Source organism: Phyllostomus hastatus, unplaced genomic scaffold (genome assembly GCF_019186645.2).
Source record: "Phyllostomus hastatus isolate PE091 unplaced genomic scaffold, TTU_PhHast_1.1 phas_contig_34, whole genome shotgun sequence".
Classification (NCBI taxonomy): domain Eukaryota; kingdom Metazoa; phylum Chordata; class Mammalia; order Chiroptera; family Phyllostomidae; genus Phyllostomus; species Phyllostomus hastatus.
This window is the reverse complement of record NW_025333857.1, coordinates 31,082,396-31,099,727: the sequence shown is the minus strand read 5'-3', so window position 1 is coordinate 31,099,727 and position 17,332 is coordinate 31,082,396. Positions and strand designations below refer to the sequence as shown.

The window sequence follows — 17,332 nt, the reverse complement described above, 5'->3', positions numbered from 1 at the left end:
ACAGAAAACTCTGGTGTCACCATGAGTCTTCTCTCTCTCCCCCAGTTCCCTCTGGGGAACAACAAAACAAATCTTTGCATCTCGTCTTGATCAACAACTGTCTTTTTTTTTTAACACTTTTAAAATGTAGATTTAAAACAGCACCCATTTTTTATAACTGGCATTTTGGAACACTCCTTTAAGATGAAAATCAAGCCATGAAAAAACACTGACTTAGAAGTAAAACAGGTCATACAAGAGTCAAATAAAATCTCTTATTAATGGAGCAAGAAACCAAACCCCAAACTAGTAGTTCTCACAGGAAAGCAGTTTCTTGATATAAGATAAAACCATAGCTAAAGGGGGAAGAGGGAGAGCTAAGATGACTAAAGGTTTATTTTAGTTCCTATTGATATAGAGTGATGTAGAATCTTGATTAGCCCTTTTTTTTAAGACAACTGTTTTGTGTACCCTACGAAACCTGAGAAGGCTGAATGAGAAAATGCAGTGCGATACTAAATTGAGTATTCAGTGGCAAATGATGATACTTGATAAGACCCTTGAAAATGAATTTGATTTCTTTCATGTGTCTCTCATAGACATTGATTTTTAATAGTTCTTTTTAATATGTTAGGTTGAGCCATAGGTAAGTGCTGATGTTAGGGTAATTTTTACTTGAAAACAGCAATGTCCTATGGTTCAGCATAAATAGCTTAAATATTTTAAGAAAGGTCTGTGAAACCACTGGATTGAACAGATGTTTCCTGACCAGCCGCCATGTGCCTGGCACCTTGCTCAGTATGAAGGATGCTGTAATGGCAGATAGCAGATGCTATGTCTCCTGGCACCTTATTATGACTATTATGCTGTTAGGAATCAATAATCAAGATGATCACTGATGGTCAGAAATAAACTCATTATTTAGCCAGTAGTTGATTCAACAAGTTAAAACATGCCTTCAGCTAATTATGATAGTCTTTAATAAAAAAGAACCTTTTAAACATTTTCTTAACACTGTGTTGGCTTCAGGAAGGGGGAATTATTAACTTTTCACTTTTCATGTAAGAAACTGAACCAATGAATACATACAAGACTTGTTTAAGATCACCTTTGTCTTCCAACCTTTGGCTGCTGGCTCAGGGCTTCATCTGCTAATCAGTTCCTTTTCTCTCCTCTTCCCCTCATGCCCTCACTCGTAAAGTATGGTAATCAGTGCCCTGACCCCCCAGCATCCTGGGAAGTATTGGGAAAGGGCAAAGTCAAAGAGACTTTCTGATGGGAGCATTCTGCTGACGGGTTTTCTGTTAAGTTTTGCTCAGTATTTTATTCCCTCATATGTTGTTACCTCCCCCTGTGCTCAGTAATTTTAGTTTGTGCTTTTTTTTTCTCTTTTTTTTGTCTCTTTGGTGTTCTGGCTTTGTGTTCTTTTCTCTTTTTTTCCTTTTATTTTCCTTTTTTAATGCAGGAATCGGTCAAGGCGTTCCGGTGGTGGCGCTCATTGTGGAAGGAGGACCCAACGTGATCTCAATTGTCTTGGAGTACCTTCGAGACACCCCTCCCGTGCCGGTTGTTGTCTGTGATGGGAGTGGACGGGCATCCGACATCCTGGCATTTGGGCATAAATATTCAGAAGAAGGCGGGTAGGTAATTTACCAGGCCCTGTAGGAGAGATGTGAGTGCAGAGTCTGTGTTCTAAGCTTGGAAGAGAGGGTATTAGTTGATTAAGGCGAATGGTGTGGGAGGGCAGTGAGGAAGAGCAAGGGAACATATTCCAAATATCATATGAAGTGGTAAATTCTGTGAAAGTGATGTTAGACCACACTGATGATAAAAAGGAGAGGGAGAAAGGGGGGCCATCAGGGTGTTTCTCTTTTCTTCATTAACACAGCTAGTCTGGGCCATAGAGTACAGGTTAGTAACTTGGGAAAAGCTGGGATGTACAGCTTCCAGGCTTGGCCACCAAATAGCAGAATACCAGGCTGCTGCACGCTTATAAATGCTAAGTGTTTATAGAAACAATTGGCAGCCTGTGCTGTCAAATCCCTCTAAATTGGCTTGGGAAGTGGAATCTCTGTAAAAGTAACCACTCTGGCCCTAAATAAACTCCTCTTGATTCCCTTATGTCCTTTCCTTGGTCTGTCATCCCCCCAATGCTGCTTTCAGTAGTCCAAAGCCCTCAGCCCCATGGAGGCCTTCCCTTCATAGCCCTCTTCTCCAACCAGAGATCCGGGCACTCACAGATTACCAGATCAAAGTAATTCATTTTGCGATGTGAATGAGTTAAAGGAGGAAAACTCAAGAGGGCCACCGAAGTTTTAAATAAGGAATGTCCTAACCTAATCAAGTATCCTAACACGTGAGACTAGATGGAGAAAGGAGCTCCAAAGGAGATGAGAGTCATTTATTCATCCCTTTTATAAATCTTCAGTAAGTGTTTACTGTGTGCCTTGCACTAAGATAGGGAAAAGAATAGCATACTACTTCTACCCTCAAAGATCTCATAGTGAACTAGTAAATAGACAAACTTGCAATTATTGTAAAAGTGACAGGTGAGCTTGCTTACTTCAGGACACCCTGCGTGCCTCTCTCTGGCCCAGCCTGCCTTAGAATAAGGAGATTCAGCATAGCAGCTCAGTACCACCACCTCTTCTCTTCCCATTCTTTCCTCACCTCTGCCAGCAGTCCAGGGGAGCCATTGAATCAGCACCCTCCCCTGCTAAGTGCATGGACCTAGCCATGTGAAAGGAGGAATGAAGAAAAGCACAGGGCCTCTCGCTCAACACTGCAAACAATGAGGGTGATTTTAGGCCCTGTTAAAGCTTTTGATATTCTTTTTAAAGTTAATTTTGTAAGCACAGTGTGCTTACTAGCAAATTTAATTAAATTACTTTTATCTTCTTCTTTGACAGTAAATATTGGTCCCCTTTTTAGTTAAGGAGATAAAAAAAGAGAACATTTGTCCAAGTGCCTCCATGTCTATTACCAACACGAATTTAAGCTCCTCAACTGTGCTTTGCTTTTATCAAAAATTTGGCCATTGTTCTTATTGATTTAAGTATAGCAATTTGTTCCTTTTTCCGAAATAAGTAAAGAGTTTATACAGTTTTTATCTTTGGCTTACTTTTTTCTTCCTAGTGCTTGTGATTATTTTATTGTATTTTGATAAACTAAAAACAGAATGCTTGCATTCAAAATGCACGCTTCCCGCCTTACCTGTGTGATCCAGGATGGAAGGCGTGCTTCCTTTCAGAAAACAAATGAAACAGCAAGCTGTATACCTCAGCATTTCAGATTTTCTAGGTCTATACACAATGAAAGTCTGTACCTAGTGTCTATTGTTGTCATTAGTTTGGATCGTGTACCTGGAAAATGTTAAAAGATTTGGTAAGTTTCCCTTCCTGATTCTGTTTCAATGAGAGAAGTGTTATACATGTTAAAGCTGGGTGGGACTCTGTATCTTTTAACCTAGGAGACAGACACAGAGAAATTAAGTGCTTTGCCAAGGTCACACAGCCTACAATGCCAGCTCAGGATTATTTCTGGTGTATTATAAAAATTCACTGAAATGTGTTTTTTGGTATGTGTTTTGGTGTTTCTCATATAGAGGTACTCCAATAAGTCTCTCTTTTAAACATATAAGTGCACTTAACTTGCCTTCAGCTGCTTCTTTGCATGATAATTTCTCAATCTTTTTATTATATGCATTCCAGAAAGATAAAATCAGTGCACTCCTGCTTGTTAACCAGTGTTCAAGCTGACCAGCTCTACCATGTGGATTCCTTTCCTTACCCCACCCGCCCATTATCCCCCAGCCTGAAAACTGAGAGTCAGAAATCCCATGTCCCTTGAACTTTGTCAGTTGTAGTTTTACAACCAAAGTTTAGCTTTATTTCTAATTATTCTTTAGTAAAAATATGCAAGAGCACAATCTATATAGGATCTATACAGATATATGAACCATGACTGATTATCAAAGAATATGAAGTCATGCACATAACTAGTGTGGAGATAAAGAATTAAGATAATTTTTATGGGGATTATTTAAAATTAAAACTTCAAAAATTTAAAGAAACATTTATAAAGTGTTATGAGTAGAAGTATGTTCCTGCTTCTCCTGGAAAGCAATTATACATTTATTATGATACAATGAATGTGGAATGTTTCTGTGGCATCCAAAAAACTGCCACACTTAATCATGTTTATTTAGCTTGAAATGAAATTGTCTAGCCACACATGTAGAGCCAATTTAAAAAATTATTTCCAAAGAACATTATTTTGCAATAGTGTGCTAAAAAAGGAATTAGCCCACCAAGACCTCATGACCAAGAGGGATTTCTTCCACTTTCCTTAACCAATGTCATTGCTTGAGGAATATTATCAAATTTTATTTCTGAATCATAGAGGACTCAACACTATGGATGTAAATAGATTGGTGCTACCTAAAAAGCATTACATTCAATTACTTAAATTTTTAAATACTAGGATTCCATCTGATGCTATGTGTGACTAAGCAAGTTACCCATAAGGAAGACCTTTCAGGCTGCAGGTGGCTGAAACTGAACTTAGCTATGACTTTTCCCGGTGATTGGCAACCTGAGTCTAGTATTACAGGGAGACTTGTCGGTCAGTGAGCACACACAGCACAAATGAAAAGTGTCAGTGTGCAAAAGGCATGTGAATAAGTGTCATTCAACCAAATGTTATTATTGGTGCTTACATTTATTTGGCATGTTTGTCCCAAAATAATCATTTGGGTTTAACATTTTAAACACCCCAGGACAAATAGAACTGGCAGAAGCAGAACACCTTGAAGGTTTTAAGTAGTCTGTTCAAAACTTTTGGGAAGTTATCAATCGGGCAAACATCAAAAGACTATTAATAATTTTCTTATTTAAATATATCTGATGCATAGCATTGTGTAAATTTAATGTGTACAATGTGTTAATTTCATACATTTACAGGCTATGGCACAAATTATGCCCCTTTTTATTATAAAATCTTTTACTACAAAATCATAAGCATGTAATTCTGTAACATTACAATATCACACTCAAGCACACCATATGACATTTTAGGCAAAATGTTCAGATTAAAACTATAAATTATTCTGGCTGGCGTAGCTCAGTGGATTGAGTGCGGGCTGCGAACCAAAGCATCACAGGTTCGATTCCCAGACAGGGTACATGCCTGGGTTGCAGGCCACGGCCCCCAGCAACCTCACATTGATGTTTCTCTCTCTCTCTCTCTCTATCTCCATCCCTTCCCTCTCTAAAAAAATAAATAAATAAAAATTTTAAAAAAACTATAAATTATTACACACATATTACCCTACCAACCACACTCAAGCAGGACTTAACTTCTGTTGGACTCTGTATGTATTGTAATATAATTCATATGTTAATGATACTTACTATCTCTATTATATTGCACAATTATTCTTTCTTTTTAGTGGATGAGATCATTAAGTTTTAGCTGTTCACATTATGTGCCAGTGGAATTTGTATTTGACATTGTGAAGAAAAAGTGAGCAATAGCTTGCTCTTGAGACAGGGGAATAGATAATATATTCCCAATAAGAATCTAATTTTCCTGTTTAAAGGGACGTTAATAAGGGTCCCAATGTTTTTGGATTAGCTGAGGTAAGGGCATAAATGAAACACAAAGTAGAGATGAAAAAGGAAAAAATATGTTGCATGGTTTCAAATTATAAAACCATATCCTAGCAGAGATGCAACAATCGTTTGTTTCTCTCCAAATACATACCAAAATGAGCAAAGATAGGAGAAAGAATTAGTCATTTTAGAAACCCACATGTAGGCTGTATTGCCTAGGATATGTTGTTCTATGCAATGGTCACTAATGTTTGCTTCTGCTGCTCAAGAGATTTCCATCTAAAGCTGAAGGATGTCACAGCCCTATCATTTGTCTCTATAAGATCTGCTGAAAGACAGTAATTGATAGCAATGGTTTGTATTCCAGCATGATTTAGACGTAATTGGAATGTCAAGTGAGAAGGAAGGAAACAAATATCAAGCGTGCTGACTTCAAGTGTCCATTTTCGCTTCTGTCAATTTCATCTTACCCGTCTCTTTCCTAGAATTTTCTATAAAAAGGCATGTCCAAACTTGATTCTGCTTAACTTTCTAAGAAGGAAGGAAGGAAAGTTGGAAACATCATATACAGACAAAGAATTCTGTGGCTCTATTTATTAAAGTTTTGTTTTTATAAATTATTTTCCAAGTTAACATTTATTAAGTGCTTACTATAATCAAGGAACGATTAGAGGATCAGTGAGACGTGGCGCTGTCAAGGATTTTTAGTGGAGATTAAAACATAAACATGAATACAGATAACTGGTAGGGGATGTGCTATGATAAATACATAGAAAGTATTACAAAAACACAGAGGACAAAATACTTGAGTGTAGCATTCCTCACAAAAATCTATTCAATGGAACCATATATGTTACTTATCCACAAAATGACAATATAATGACTCCATTGCTCCTTCTCTCCTTTTTTCATTAAAACTAGATCTAAATTAAGAGTCAGCATGAATGACCAAGAAAAAGCTAATATATGTCTTTCCCTTATAAAACCCAACCCAGAAAAAAAGAATCAATCTGAATAGGATTGAAGGAAAGTTGGTAAAGGGGACAAATTCTATAAGACAGTGTGACAAAAGTTTGTTTTGTGGAGTGTATGTGTGTGTGTGTACATATATAGCCTGTCACAGAGTATCCAGCCAATATGAAAAAGAGACTTTTTCTGAAGAAGATACAAGATACGTTATACATAGGACAATGACACCTCAGTCCCCTTCAAAGTAGGCACCTTGGGACCTCACATAGTTCTCCCCATTGCCATCAGCTGCCCCATCGTACTTTCCTGAATCTTACCAACAGCCTGAAATCTCTTCCCTTTCAAAGGTGATTTTAGTTTTGGCAAAAGCCAGAAGTCACAGGGCACCAAATCTGGGCTGCATAGAGGGGCTGAGTTACCCGGGTGATTTGATGTTTCACCCAAAAAACTCTGCACAAGACATAATGCATGAGCAGGCATGTAGTCATGATGGAGCTGTCAATCACCAGTTGTCCATAGCTGTAGCCTTCTGAATCATCTGAATAGTTTCCATGGAGGAATGTTCAAGGTTAATGCAAAATTTGATACAGATTCATTGCCCTACTCACTCAGTCATTTTGAATGTGATGACCACCCAGTTCACATGCTCACTCAACAGCTTCTATTGCCCTCACTGACTAGTACAGTGAAGTCATCATTGTTCACACATGGGCATTCCAGTCCAATCTCCATGGCTGCCAGGTTACATCAATGTAGCACAAACCATCCTCGTTATGTTAACAATGGCTGGACTTTTTCCGGACAGACCTCATGTGCACGTGTGCGTGTGTGTGTGTGAATATTCAATTACAATGAACACCATATGAGAGTCACAGTTCCCCCTTGTCTGTGGTATTGATTTTCACTTTTATAAAGCCCCTGAACCCCTTCTCAAATGAAATCTTACATAAAGTGCAATACATAAAACAGACAAGACAAAAGTTCATTCTGTTGAAGCTGGAGTGGAAGGCCTAGCCCACTGGTTCTCAACTTTTATCTTGTATCAGAATTAACCAGAGGGCTTATTAAAAATCATATTGCTGAGATCCATCGCAGGTTTTCTAATTCTGTAAATCTGATTAAGGCAAAGTGATTTACATGTCAAAGAAGTACCCAGGAGATGCTGGTGCTGTAGGTCCTGGGACCATATTTTGAGAACCCCTGGCCTAGAGCCTCCCTCTCTCAGCCTGGCTCTCACCCACTAAGGAAGCTCTGAGGCAGCTCTGGAGCTCCTCTTCAAAACTCAGGGGCTTCTTTGCAGAACCCAGTGAAGGCCATTAGTTTACATGTCAGGTCCACATTCCTTTGCCTGGACTCAAGATTCTGAAGTCTGGCCCCAGCCTGTGACTAGAGCCACCTCCATGAACCGTTCACTCACCCAGACACCCACCAGAACGGTTCTCCCCACTGCTCTCCAAGCATGAAATGCTGCCGTAGGCATCTCTGCCTTCACATGAGACGTACATATACATTTCTTTTTTATTGTTATTTTTTAATTGAGGCTTATTTGACATATAGCATATTAGTTTTAGATATACAACATAAGGATTTAATATTTGTGTACATTGAGAAATGATCACTATAGTAAGTCTAATAACATCAGTAGTAACCTTACATAGTTACAAAAAACTTTTTTTCTTGTAATGAGAACTTTTAAGATCTACTCTCTAAGCAACTTTGAAATATGCAATGCAGCATATACATTTCTTTACCCAATTAATTGCTAGCAAATTTTTTCCCAAAGTTCTGTTACATAGCCTCTCTTTCATGAAAAAAGTAGTGAGGACTTTAAAATCCACAAATACATTTAAAACGTCTCTGGGTGAGGCACAGATAATAAAATGCCCTGGGATTTAATGCCTCTACCTTAGAAGAAATGAATTCTGAGTCAACCTGGCTGACATTAGAATAGGCAGCTGCTAGAAATAGAATGGATTAACATCTCACCCAGTGGCATCACTGATAATAAATGATGTTTGCAATGTACTTAGTGGGTTTCCTCCAGATTTCCCATGCAATTCTCAGATATTGATTATGGACCATAGGACTAATGAAAACTAAATATAATAGTGATCACCTAATAGAAAGCTTCTTCAACCAGAGAAACACTAAAGATGCATTAAAGTAGCATTCCAAGGTCAACACAGGTCTGAACTACTGCTGTCTAGAAAAGTCTCCACTCAGTTCTAATAAAGTCTTTCCTTTATTGTCCTAATTGTTGGACAGCTGTCCTGGAGTTGACAGGCACATTTATTGTGCTTTCTGGGGATATTCAATGCAAACCAAGTGTCTGTCCTTGAGCAATGACAGCTAAGGGTCTTGAGTAGGCATTAAAGAATTGGCTTTTCACCCAAGCTGGCATAGCTCAGTGGATTGAGCACGGGCTGCGAACCAAAGCATCGCAGGTTCAATTCCCAGCCAGGGCAGATGCCTGGGGGTTGCTAGGCCACAGCCCCCAGCAACCACACATTGATGTTTCTCTCTCTCTCTCTCTTTCTCCTTCCCTTCCCTCTCTAAAAATAAATAAATAAAATCTTTAAAAAAAGAATTGGTTTCTCTAAATTTATGGAAGCCGTAGTTTAGTGTCTTAGAGACAGACCTAAAATTTGGAGTTCTTCATGACCTCCTTTCTTTTCACCATTTGAGAGTATATTTGAGATTTTATTATTTCTAGTGCAGGGATGACAAATCATTTTCATCTTTAGTGTCAACAATAATCAGCTGGTACTGACTTCCTGGCCTGACAAGGTGTTGAGAACGACTCTGAGACTACACTCAGGCTCAGAGGAAAGATTATTGTGATAGGTTAATAAAACTCAAAGAAAGAAATTTACAGTTAACATGCAATGGATGTCTATTCTTACTCTAAAATGAAGACAAAATCTTATAGATAAGCCTAAGAAGTGTATCTGCCTAAAAGACTTCTCTGAATAAATGTCGGACCAACTTTTAAAGCACGTCAGTTGAAGAGGTGCCAGTGCTTTTGCCTTCCAAGGAGTCCTCACATCTCAATCAGCTCTGATTCTGTCTTTTTCACAGGGCCTAAAGCAATAAAAAGTTTGACTCTTCCTTTTGCCTGGCTCTGTGCAATAGCTGTTGATGGAATCTCATTTGGAAGGAACTCTGAGGATGTGTTCTCCTTACAGTTTTGGCAGCAGAAAAGATACCTGACCATGTGGCGGTCCCTTATCCTTTGGCAACACTTTCCTTTTTCCTCTCAGGCACATGTGTAACCAAAGGCAAAGTAAAGAAGAGAAACTGCAGAGACACTGATCAGAATTTGTCACCTAAATGTCCTGCTAGTCCTGGCCTTATGTGAAGAGCTTGGCAGCCGTGTCTGCCTCCAGAGCAGTGCTCCCCAATGGCACTTTCTGGGACGATGGGAATGTTCTAGATCTCTGCTGTCCTATCAGACAAGCACTGAGCACTTGAATTGGAATTGTGGCTGGACTAACTAATAATTGAATTTTATGTTTTATTTAATCACAATAAATTTAAGTTCAAATTGCCCCATGATGAATGGCTACTGTATAGGATTGCCCAGCTCTAGCATTTCTGCAATTGGGCTCCACCAAACTGGGAACCCTTGAATGTCTGACTGATTTCCATTGTTCCCTTTATTTTTAAGTTACATTTTTTCATTCAGCCAGCATTATCCAGTCATTCAAACAATATTTTTTGATGCCTACTATGTTCCTAGCACTGGCAAAAACATGCCTGTGAACTGAAAAGAGAAATTCCTGCTGCTGTGAAGTTTACATTTTGACGGATTATATAGATAATAAGTAATAAACATAATAAAAGGTTGTATAATATTTTCGAAGGTGATAAAGAGAATAGAGGGGATTTCCAGATTAGGAGATAGTGGGAAAGCCCCCATCTTCAGCACCTGGGTAAGCAGTGAGAGAAGAGAATGCATAGTACTGTAATGAACAATCCCTGCATCCAAGGAGTCAAAGTCTAGTTAGGACTTTCTTGGGTTAATATGTCTTTATAAAATGCCACATATAAAATGTACGGCACAAAGCTCCTCTTGCAATAGGTACTAAGTGCCTTTCTTACCACCCTTCCCCCCGGCGCACCACCACCTCCTGTTTCCTTTTGTGCATATACATATGCCTTCTATTTTACTGTACCTAGCTTGAGATTCTAGAGTGGATTTAAAAAAAGAGTAAAACAAAAGCAAACAAAAGAAACCCTTACTCTATGAGTAGCAGTAAGTAAAATTTATTGAACATGCTGTATCAACAGGGTGTGTGCATCCTCCCCAGTTATAGGCAGCTTCTTTAAGATTGTTCTAACTACCTCACATCTGTGGAGGGGAACCCTCAGGAGAAGCCCTGGTGAACAATTTCTCTAGGCTAGACTCTAAAGTAAGATCATTTTCACTTTATATATTTATTTACATATGTGCTATTTCTCTTAAGCCTTAGCTGAGAGAGGCCATTTGTATCTGAAGTTGATTCTCAGTGAAAGGTTGGGCAAACCAGTTTACTCATCCCACCTCACCTATTGGTTACTTTTGTATGTTCCGTTCACATGGTCCTCAACTTTCTATTCAACTAGTGCTGTCTGAAAACCATCAGCATCTATCAGTTGCAGTTAAGTGTGTTTAACATGAAGCATTGCTTATCCTGAATTGCTCTTAGGGTTTCTAATTGTTGAGCAGAATATTTAGTTGCCTTTTAATTAAAAGGAACTTTTGATATCTGATAAGCTAGCAGAGTAACTCTGGGGAAGTAGCAGATCTTTGAAACCACATGACTTAGTCTTTTCACACATGAGATCCATAACATCCTGTTTCAGGAACAAAGCAGAAGAAGTCTCCACTTGTATATAGTCATTTAAACCACAAATGACTAATTTTACCTTACTACACTGAGTTGAACCTATATATTTAGATTCATACAATTTATTACTGGAGATTCTCCCTCTCTGAGTCTCTTGCCCCATAGACCCTACTCTGATGCTTTCAGCTGCAATATAATCTTAGTGAGTCAGTTCACGCCTTTATGCTTCAGAATCTACATTTGTAAAATGGTTGCTCTGAAGTTGTATCATTCCTTTATCCTGAAGTTCAGATCCCTCAGCAGGATTTTCAGATTAGTGCTTTCCTTAAAACATACAGGCTCCAGAAATATAAGAGTTGATACAAGATATTGCTAGTGATGGGATGCTACTGCAGGGTTTGAAGGAGGATGTGATAGGATCACGTTTGCTTTGCAGAAGCTCCATTCTATCAACACTGTGGGATGTGGCTTACAGGAGGATAAAGAACAAACCAGTTAGTGATCTGTGGGTACCGTCTGGGTAAGGGCCCAGACCAAGGCAGACCGAGAATGATGTTGACTAGAACAGTGTTCTGGGAAGTCAGATATCTCTGGCATTTAGTTTCTGGAAGGTGCTGTTGTTGTTTTTTCCCCTCTCCCAAAAGACCCCAAAGTGAGAGGAGGGCACCAAGAAAATTCTCCACTGTTGCTGCAGGTGACAACCTGGGCACATCGCAGGTTGATCCAAGCAGGCACACATTTTATGGATGTCCCTTACATGCAGCATGTAACAAAGACAAGGTATAATGATGGTACCCATGGGAAAAGGGTCCAGCCAGGTGCCCAAGGCCTAAAAGAAATATTGAGTACCTAGTAGGTACTCAATAAATATAAATAGGTTGCTGAATCAAAAGAAAACATTTGTAGGGTCTATGATTCAAATAAGCAATAACATTTTGAAAATATCATCAGAGGTTATTTTACCACTTTTAAGGAAAATTGTGGTTCTTATAATCAGCTGTTAAAAGAGAAAATCTATTTATTTATTTTAAATTGAACTTACTGGGGTGACACTGGTTAACAAAATTATACAGGTTTCAGGTGCACAATTCCACAACACATCATTTGTATACTGTATTGTGTGTTTACTACCCCAAGTCAAGTCTCCTCCCATCACCACTTATCCCCTCTATACCCTTCTCCACCTCCCCTCAACCCCCCTTCCCCTGGCAAACACCACCCTCTTGTCCATGTCCATGGAAAAATGAATTTAAAGTTAAAAAGTTGATGCTGCTTAGATGCAGAAAGGATCAATGCTGTACAATGTCCCATCTGAACAGCATCACATGATGAAGTTCCTTGTCTCCAAGATGATCAGCATTAATGTATTCCTTCTCTCTATATTTATGTTTCTCTTCCATCAAGATGAGGTCTATTCCTTCCCTCCTCTCGAATCTAGGCTGCTCTTAATGACTTGAATAATTGACAATAAGGAAATTACACTCTAGGATTTCTGAGGTCAAGTCATAAAAAGCCTTGCAGTTTCTTCCTGGACCTCTTTGAACACACTTTCTCGAAATCCTCACTTTGAGAGAAGCCATGTAAGTTCATCTGCTCTGAAACCACCAAAGGGATCAATGTTGGCCATTCCCCAGGCATTCAGCCATCCCAGGCCCTGTGCCAGAGGAGGAGTAAAGATATTCCAGCCCCAGCAGATGCCACATGGAGAACTGAGTTCCCAGACAGACAGTTCCAATTGAGCATTTATGGCCATCTTCAGCCATTCCAGCTTCTCCAGCTGAGGCCCCAGATATCATGGGGCAAAGATGAATCATCCCTACTGTGCGCTACCTGAATCCCTGATCCTCAAAACCATCAACACAATAAATAAATGCTGTTTTACTTAAGTATTCATGTTAAGTAAATCTATTAACTTACCAGTTAATAGATTATCAGAATATATGAGATACATCCCTATGAGTTATTTGAGACTAGGACTGAATATTCTTCATTTGTCTACTCCTATCATAGTGCCTGGCACATAGTAGGTACTCTTATTTTTTGTTGATTGAATAAATAAATAGATGCACAGATGTCTACATGGGGTGTTTACAAGGTTCCACTCTAATTGAGCTTCCCAAATCTGTTTAGTATCTCTATTTCCAAAATATAAGAAAGAACCGGTGATCTCTAGCCTCTCTGAAGTGGAAAGGTTGTTTCTCCAGCCTGGATTGTGAGTGGCCTTGTACCACAGGGCTCAGCAGGTATGCAGAGCAGTGGCGATCCCAAGACAGCTCTACGTTGCACACAGAGGCTCTGGGCACTGGTCATGCTATTTAACAGGAAGGAATACTTAGTGACTCTTTCCTAAGGAGCATTGTAGGACAGTGTTTTGTTTGGTTGTTTGTTTATTTGTTTTATCCTCACCCAAGGATATTTTTATTGATTTTAGAGAGAGAGGAAGGGGGAAAGAGAGAGAGAGAGAAACACTGATGTGAAAGAGAACCATCGATTGATTGCCTCCCACATGTGCCCCAACCAGGGACCAAACCCACAACCTAGGCATATATACCCTGACCAGGGATCAAACATGCAACCTTTTGGTGTACAGGACAATGCTCCAACCAACTGAGCCACCTGGCCAGAGTCAGGACAGTGATTTGATAATATCAAATGCTTACATAGTATTTGGTATGTGCCAGGCATTTTTCTAAGCCCTTTACAAAGATTAATTCATTTAGTATTTATAAGTCTATGAGATAAGTACTATTATAATTCTCATTTTATATATGTAAAAAATAGGACATGGAAAGATTAAATAACCTTCACAAGATTGCACAGCTGGCGAGTGACAGCCTAACTCCAGACAGCCTGGCCCTGGTGGCAGTGATGTTTCACGCACATGCTGCATCTTTGGGAGGGACCCGGCTGTTACTTGTGACCCAGGCTCATGACATTTGTGGTCACTTTTACTGGAGAAGGGGAAGAAGAATAAAAGAAAAATACCATTCTCTGTGACCTTAGGCAAGACATGTAATTTTTCTGTGTCCTTAATGTCACATTTAGTACTTTGTTTTAGCTTCAAGAAAATAATAAAATTTCACTTTTCTTTAGAGCATTAGAGACCCTGTAGGAAATGATGTCATTTAAATACCACATTGTGATATTATTAACAATCTTTTTTATTTACATAAGTAAAACTTTGCATATTGTATCTGAACAAATTAATAGAGTGTCTGTGGAGCGCATTAGAATGGCTTCTCTCCTCAAAAGCCATTAACCCGAGCCTAACTCTTCAAGTCCCATTGAATTCTCAATGCATTTTCTAATTTTTAAATCTAGGAACAAAACTCTGATACTGCAGGTAATTAAATTCATTCTGAGGAAAGTGTATATGCAGGTGGTATTGCTAGCCTTTGAACAGAATGCTAGTAGCAGACTATGGGAAGTTCTGTGAGTTACTCTGAGCACTGAATGAACACTGACCTATTTCAAATAACTCTGTGACTCATCTAAAAAGCTCCAGGTCACAAGCAGAGCATATAAAAGGAGACATAAATGCCATAGTATAAAAAAATTCCCGCACTTTAATGACTATACTTCCAATTTTAGGCATAACAAAAATAGCATTGGTATATGGAGCCACAAACCAACAGCTTCCATAAATAGGCACCCTTTGTCAAAGGCCAAATTCTAAAACCAAAATTTTACATGACCATGTTTTGATGTCAAGAAATTCCCAATTACTATTATAATGCCATAAAAAGAAAACTAAATTGGGCTTATTTCTATTTTTACTGGTGATTAAATATCACAATCAAGATTTTTAAATTATTCCAGTGTTTTGCACAAAAAAAAAGTGAGGGGGAGCTCAGAAAGCAATAATTTCAAGAAAGCAAGCTTCTCAATATCTTTCAGAATAATGGCCACAAAATAAAAAAGGGTTCTTGGAGCAAGAGTAAGCCTTTGTGCCAAACACCAAGTTTCTAGTTCAGCACAGCAAACCTTGGGAAAAGTCAGAAGCAAATACAATCTCCCATGCACTGAATGCACTTTGCCATTGTCCTCACTTACCAGTCATTTACTTATCTCCTCCAAATTTGCCTAATTTCTTTCAGATGTTCTCTATATCACAAAAGGAAAATCAGTTCCCTACTACAAATACACTGGAATGTTTACCTCCAATGCCGATGACCAGGAAACTGAAAGACATATTTATAGGTTACAATCAGGAAAAGCAGCACCATGCAGGGAAGGTTGAAATCAATAGACTCAACTCAAGTTATGTGACTTTGCACAAATCATTTAACTTCTTGGAGCCACAGTTTTCTCCTCTGCAAAATGGGAAAGGTGCTTGACTCACAGAGTGTTTCAAAGATAAAATGAGATTATCACTGGTGTCATAGACCATTATGTGCTATGCACAAGCCACATATTATGCAGGATTTTCCCAAAACAACGTTATTAAAATCTTTAGGCAGAAAACATGAGATCTAATATCTGCTATTTCTTTGTCAAAAGGGGGAGATTTGCAGATGTTGGGGAGTAAAGGCAAAGAGGCATTGGAAATACAATTTTCCTCTTAATGCAATCAGAAGGATGGAAAAAACTGAACCAGCAATAACAGTTATTAATGTTTACTGAGTATAACCAGTGCTTTAGAAGAACCAAATCACCTTTGTTGCACCCAAAACTGTCTCTGGTCCATAAGAGACAGGCATCCCCCACTTTGGAAAACAACTAACCTAGAGAATTCTTCTACTTCTGGAAGCAGAATTCCATGGTTCTTGTTGCTAAATGATTTATCCAAAACCACTTTAGTCAGCTGCAACACTGTGCTAAAAGTATAAGATTCTTAGTGTCTTCCATCTCCTAACCACTGAAGCCCACAATTAGCTAAGTTACACATCATTCCTCAATTTTTATAAAATGACAGTCTGGATCCAAGCAACAAGTAGATCCTTCAGACAGTTAATGACCTCAGGGAACTGGGATTTTATTACAGATGCTTAGCAATGGAAAACAAATTTTGACTTGTTATAAAAATTAAACACCTGCAGATGAATGATTGGATCTATCAAGTGACTAATCAGAAGGGTCTTTTCTATTGTTAATCATGTACAACATCTAGGTACACTTGATATTGCAGAATTCTCTAGACGTATCCGTATGGGTTATTTGTCAACTAGACACAGGCTCAGATATGAGTGCTCAGGCTCTGACTCTTCAAGAAAATTTATTGGCAACACAAAAGTAATCATGTCACTTTCCAACTTAAATCCTTCAATGGCTTATCACTGGGAGTGGTGGGGAGATGAAATCTGAGATCTCTAACACTAACCCATAATTTCCCCTATTATCTTACCGTTGCTCACCCCTTCTGTGGCCCCATCCTGTTCCACTTTTTCTTTTGCTTTCTATGATCCGGGCATACTGGCCTTTTATTTTCTCTAAACTAGGCCTGTTCATGCACTTTTGTCTGCTGAGAATGCTCTAAACAAGCCCCACCACCCCGTGACAATGCTAATGCTCATTTATTCCTCAAGTCTTGGATAAAACAGCACTTCCTCAGTGGAATCTTCCCTGAGCTCTCTAGATTAGATTCTATTCAACCATCACAAGCTTCTCTACTTCTTTTTACCACTGTCAATCACAGTTGAATTGCTGGCTCTCGTCTTTCTATTCTACTGGTGTGTAAGCTCCTTGAAGTCTGGAAGTATACACATCTCATCTATCCCTGTTGCCATGGCATGCACCACAGTATCTGGCATTAAACAGATATCACTAGACAATTGCTGAATGACTGAATGAATAAATGAATGAATGAATGAATGGTTTTAGATTGGTCAACACCCTAGACCACACAGTCCTCCAGAATAGTAATTTAAGATGATCTGGTATCACTTTTCAACCTTATCTGGCCCATCCTCTTTTTCTAAATGTGTATGTTCATGATATCAGTCT

The 17,332-nt window shown here is 38.8% G+C and overlaps 1 protein-coding gene across 9 annotated transcripts in view; it reads left to right on the top strand.

The window, feature by feature from the left end:
• Positions 1-17,332, top strand: part of TRPM3 (transient receptor potential cation channel subfamily M member 3) — a 504,806-nt gene that overhangs the window by 313,726 nt on the left and 173,748 nt on the right. For all 9 annotated transcript variants that reach the window (XM_045840204.1, XM_045840203.1, XM_045840200.1 and 6 more), the window contains one exon: positions 1,445-1,619. In XM_045840204.1, the coding sequence (XP_045696160.1) occupies positions 1,445-1,619 (175 nt within the window). The remainder of the gene's footprint in view (positions 1-1,444; positions 1,620-17,332) is intronic.